The sequence below is a fragment of the Glycine max genome, chromosome 16, assembly GCF_000004515.6.
Source record: "Glycine max cultivar Williams 82 chromosome 16, Glycine_max_v4.0, whole genome shotgun sequence".
NCBI classification, from domain to species: domain Eukaryota; kingdom Viridiplantae; phylum Streptophyta; class Magnoliopsida; order Fabales; family Fabaceae; genus Glycine; species Glycine max.
The window spans coordinates 34,663,811-34,669,721 of NC_038252.2; the positions used below are offsets into that span (position 1 = coordinate 34,663,811).

General features: G+C 34.1%; 1 protein-coding gene across 1 annotated transcript; it reads right to left on the reverse strand.

Moving 5' to 3' along the window:
- Positions 1-1,586: 1,586 nt before the first annotated feature.
- On the reverse strand, positions 1,587-4,631 carry LOC100795059 (receptor-like protein EIX2). The gene is given in 2 exon segments (XM_041010582.1): positions 1,587-4,302; positions 4,305-4,631. Coding segments are annotated over 2 exon segments (2,796 nt in total). The 5' UTR covers positions 4,573-4,631; the 3' UTR covers positions 1,587-1,774.
- Between the last annotated feature and the right edge of the window lie 1,280 nt (positions 4,632-5,911).

Genomic DNA, 5,911 nt, shown 5'->3' on the forward strand with positions numbered 1-5,911 from the left:
CATAACTTTTTTCTTTTATAAGTCTTGGTCCAAATTTCTTCATATATTGTAGATCATATTTAGCTTAAAAAGTAAATTAGAGGATATGATATACCAAGAAGTGTGGCATGTTTTTTTAAATTATTTATCTATGGCCTTAGCTATTTTATTGTTAGACCACAAGTCTTCATATATTAAAGTCTTTGTCTGAATTTCATTTACTTGTGTGGTGATATTTTAAGAATAGTGATAGAAGAGAAAAATAAATATATAATTTATTGAAATATCTAACTTATGAAGATTTGCATTCTTAATGCATAAGCTTTTCAGTTTATATATTATCATTATTTGGAAATATTTGTTGTGTTAATTGTCTATTTCTAATTAATTTGAAAATGAATCTTAATTTTTTATCATAAAAATTAGTATCATATTTTTTATTTTCTTTACAAGTTATCAACTTAAATACTAATAGGAGCAACATAATTTTAATTTCCATTTTACTTTTTAAATAATTTTAAGTGCCAAATTTAAGCAATCATAAAAATACTCACGTTCAATATAATATTTTTAAAAAATAATTCATGAGATCACTTAAATAATCTACAAAAAAATATAATTTATTCTTGTGCCAAATAAACAACAAAAAAAGTCTTGCATTATTAAATTCAAGTCTTCTATTACATGCAATTTGAACCTATAACTAATTTTAAATGATCAAATTTTTAGTATTCAAAATAAAAGAAAAGAAAAAAAAATTGTCTTCTAGACAAACCACAGACAACTCCACCAAATCCATATCAAGGTCCCCACTTTTTCAACTTGAACCATAGGCTACTCCATCAAATCTATGCCAAAGTTTCTTATCATTGACAACAAATGTTGAGAGTTAAGTTAAGCATGAAAAAAAAATAGGGTAAAATATATCATTTCTATCCCTATAAAATTTTAATGTGCTACTTTTTTTTTTATCCTGAGTTAAGTTTGGATGATAGATAATTATCATGCATTCTTAGATTTTTGTGTCATTTTAGGATATTTATGTGATATATGTCTTTTATGCTTTTTTATTGTCATGAACTAATCTTCTCTTTTGTTGGAGTTGAATATAATTGGTTCATTTTTCATGTAATGACTATTTTTTTTATTGAATAAAGCATTCTAATTGTTTCTCTTCTATGTTTAATAAGTGTTTTTGGCTTAATCACCTGTTTGTATGATTGTTTTTTCAATTGTAATTAAAAAAATTCTTTGAACTACGAATTGCAAAAAACACCTAATAATTTTTATGTCTAGGAATAAGATAAAAATAATTGAGCATCAATAAACACTTTATCTTAATGAAAATCATTTAGTTATATTAATTTAAGGAATTGATAGTGTAATCAAGGAATTTAGGTCTCTTCACTAGGAATTAAAGTGAAGATAATATGATGGGTTTATGATAATATAACCTTTATTAAATATGAATGTGTAGTTATTAGGTGATAGAAATTAAACCCCAACAATTTTTTCATTGATTTAACCCCAACAATTACATGGGGTGTTTGTTAAGTCATTGTTAGTGCACAGTTAGTAGAAGACAATAATGCGTCATAAATACAAAACAGAATTTGATGCTCAAGTCTGAAGCTCGTCTAGTTCTCTTAACATTAAGAACATTTATTACCAATGAAAGCAAAACAAACAGACACCCCATATGAACATGTACATAGTATGGTAAACCTTTTCACATTTTTAATGTCTAGAATAACACGTTGTAATGTCTCTCACTCCTAACAGTTAACATGTAAACTCACAATTTCCCAAGTAACCTTCTTACCTTCAAAACTATTATCACATAAATCAGATCTCTCAAGTGGTCAAGATAATGAAAATAAGCACGCCTCCAAGTTCTGTTGAAGAAAACAACACTGCAAAAACCCCAAAATCCTGCTGCAAATCCAACTCCCATACCGATATAAAACTCTGATGTTCCAAAGAAATTACCATCACCGTGTCCAACAGAAGCAGTCTCTGTCAACTCTTCCTTGTCTGTGCAATTTTTTGTTACAGGAGGACCACAAAGCTCAGGATTTCCAGTGTAGCTAAGTTCTTCAAAGCTCTGAAGTTGGGTGCTCGTGGGAATTCTGCCTGATAAGTTGTTGTATGATAGATTCAGGACACTGAGGAAGGACAAATCAGATAAGCTTTGAGGGATTTGACCTGAAATGTTGTTTAGTGAGAGATCAAGGGATTCTAACAATTTCATTTTTCCCATGTCATTTGGTATCCCTCCAGACAGATGATTTCTAGACAAGTTCAAAAACCGCAAAGCAGATAGCTTGGAAATTTCAGATGGAATTGCTCCAGACAGCTTATTACTTGAAAGATCAATCATTCTCACCAATATCAAATTGTCTCTGTACTCTAACTCATCTCCTTTGGGAACTAAGACAAGAGTTTCCTTGTAGTGGTTATAACTGAAGTCAGAGCCATATGAATAACTTAAAGGGTTGGCAAAGAAGTCATCTTCACCAGCCATTGTCTTCATGTCATCCAAACAATTTGGAATGGATCCTGACAGGCTGTTATTGCCAAGATCCAGCACTATAAGGGAAGAAAGTTGACAAATCTTTTGAGTAATGCTGCCATTGAAATTGTTGGATCTTAGACGAAGAACCATTAGATATTGCATTTCCCACATCCAATCTGGTATTACGTCAGAAAGTTGGTTATTGCCCTTGTCAATGAATTTCATTGTAGAGCAATTTTGCAGTGTTGAAGGAATATATCCAGAGAAGCGGTTGTCGTCTAACAACAAAGACTCAAGTTGAGATCGATACCCCATGGAGTTTGGAATAACACCAGACAAATTGTTACTACCCAAGTTCAAATGCACCAATGCTTGCCAATGCACCCAACAGTGACCAAGATCACCATATAAGACATTATTTGAAAAATCAAGCACACTTAACTTATTAGTAGCATTTTCCTTTCCACATAAAAAGGGAGAAATTGTTCCGGAAATTGAGTTATTGGCAACATTCAGCACTTCAACATTTGCAGACACACTTGGCAATGTACCCTTGAACAAATTGGAACTCAAATTTATGACGCTGGAATTGACAAAGATGTTAGATAGGTCTCCACTTAACAGATTGTTTGACAGATCCAGGAATTCAATTTGCAAAGTCCAATTCCAAAACCAACTTGGAACCAAGTCTGCGATACCTGCCTTAGACATTGTCAAAACCTTCACAGAACTTTGCCTTTTTAGCCATTCTGGAAACTTATGACCTATTCCAAAGGAGCTCAGTAAAACATATTCAAGCTGAAAAGGAGGAACCCATCCAGAGTTGACACTGAGGAACAAGTTTGTCCAAGACAAACGTAGTTCCTTTAATTTCAAAAGTTTTACAAAATTTGACTCTTTTATAGATCCTTCTAACAAATTAGAAGAAAGGTCTAACATCACTAAATTTGAGAGAGTTCCAAGAGTTACAGGCATATCACCAGTGAAAGAATTAGTTCCAAGATTTAATATCTGCAGGTTTCAGAGGAACTCAAAACTCTTAGGAATGGTTCCATTCAGTCGGTTGTGAGCCAGGTTTAAAGTTCTCAAGGATGACAAGTTTGCAAATGGTGAGGGAATTGGACAAGTAAAGGTATTATTACTGAGATTTAGAACTTCAAGATGCTTAAGCTGGCCTAATGAATCTGGAAGTGGCCCTCTGAGCTGGTTGTTCTGCAGGTCTAGATTTTTTATGTTCTGAAGGCTTGATATTATTTGTGGAATTTCTCCCTGTAAAAGGTTACTGTGTAAATCAAGTTGGACAAGAGTTGTGCTGAGATTAAATAGCCATGAAGGGATTTGCTGATTGAGATTGTTAATTGAAAGATCAAGGACTTGGAGATGTGTGAAGTTGGTTTTTCCTTTTGGTGGTCCTAAGTTATCAATTTGACAGCTCTCCAAGTGTAGTTCTGAAAGAGATGGAAGTGCACTCAGTACTTGAAGCCAGTTACCTTGTTTATGAAGGTCTGAACCACTCAAATCAAGGTACTCTAAGGAATATAGCCTTGATATCCAATTAAGGTTATCTATCTGAAGAGCATAATTGTATCCAAGATTAAGGTGCTGCAGGTTTGAGAGGTTTCCTAGTTGATGAGGGATTAATCCCATGAACCCACTTAAGCTAAGGTCCAAGTATCTCAGACTCTCCAATGAGCCTAGGAAGCTTGGTATTGGAGTAAGAACAAAATAATTTGAACTCAAGTCCAAACGATTCAAATATTTTAGTTCAAGCAAAGAAGGACTAATCTCTCCACTCAACTCCCTATATGGAGAGCCGCAGGTGTGTCAAGAATGATTTCCATGACTTTACCTGTGTTGTTGCAGTGAACCCCTGGCCATGTACAGCAATGCGATTTGTCAGACCACGATGAAAGCCTGTTTGAAGGGTCTGCTAGTCCATGCTTGAAGCTGAGGAGTGCATTCCTTTCCTTCTCACTGCAAGTCATATTGAGCCTTGCTGCCTTGCTTGCACTGAAGTGGAGAGTTGTTGCAGTGGACAATATCAAGAGAAGAACATGAGTTGCAAATAGCACTGCCATGAAGAAGAAGGAAGACGAAAAAGGTTGAATCCACAATTTTCTGGTTCACGGTTGGTATTTACTACTAACAATGCCTATGTAGGATATATACCGTACAAGGGTTAGCATTTAAAATTTTATTCCACTAATGGTGGTGGTTGCAAAATGCACACATATGTAGAGGTATATATGTCTACAACGAGACATTTGGGATTAAAAGTGTCTAACCACACCACCATTATTTTGCACTAGTTTGTTTTATTTTGATTTAACTACCTTTTTAGTCCTTATAGTTGTGATAATTTTTCTTTTAGTCCCTATAGTTTAAGACATTTATTTTGGTTCCTATATTTACAATTTTTTTTATCTTTTGGTCCTCACGGGGAAGATTCAACTCACACATAAACATGAACAAAATTAATAAAAATAGGGAAGCAAGCTGAGGTACAACTGAAGTGTAATGGAGGTATGAGACAAAGCCACTACACATTCCATTATTCTTGAGTCTGCCACCGACCTCTGCAAGCTTAGCATTTTCCAATTGCCATGATGTAATCTCCTTCTTGACAGTCTCTCATCAAGTTGGAGTGGTATCACAGCATTGAACTAAGTTGATCGTTCCAATGGTTTTGATTGCTGCAGATAAAGTGTGTGATTGTGAGTTTCTGGTCCCATGAGTAACAGAGGTGAGGTAGTTTGTGCCTTCATGGTTGGGATGATGTTGCAGGTGCCGGTTTGTTGTTGAGAGAAAAGATGATCATCCACGTCTCGTGTGTGCATAGGAGAGTGTCTTTGCCCTCTCCACAACATTAGTTTCAACAACTGACGTTAGTCGAAACTGGATGGTGAGAATCAAAAGAGTAAAAAATAAATTCAACTGAGACTAAAGTAGAATGATTTAAACTATAAAGACTAAAAAAAATATAGTAGTAACTTTAAGGGTCAAAAGGATAATTAAACCTTTTATTTATTTATTTTTTTGTAACGGGTTATATATACGTAGCAGTTTATTCTAGACAATGGACTACGTGTGAAATCTTTGAATTCTATGTAAGAAATGTTATTTCAAACTTCTCATCAGTCTTCATGTCAATGATGACATGCTCCATTTGAATTCTATGTCTAATTAAACTCTCGGTCTTCCGTTTTTGCAACTTTATTTTGGTAGAAAGAAACCAAATTTGAAGATACAACATTTGATACTATAACTGTTTGAAGTTTTGAAAATCTCACTCACATATTTCCAAATGTTACAAAAGAATTTGATTCAGTGGTTTTCACGAATTCCTTCCTAGCCTTTTTTACCAAGTCAGGGAATTTGCATTGTTGTGCATGATGGCTGCCACAAGGACCATTGTAC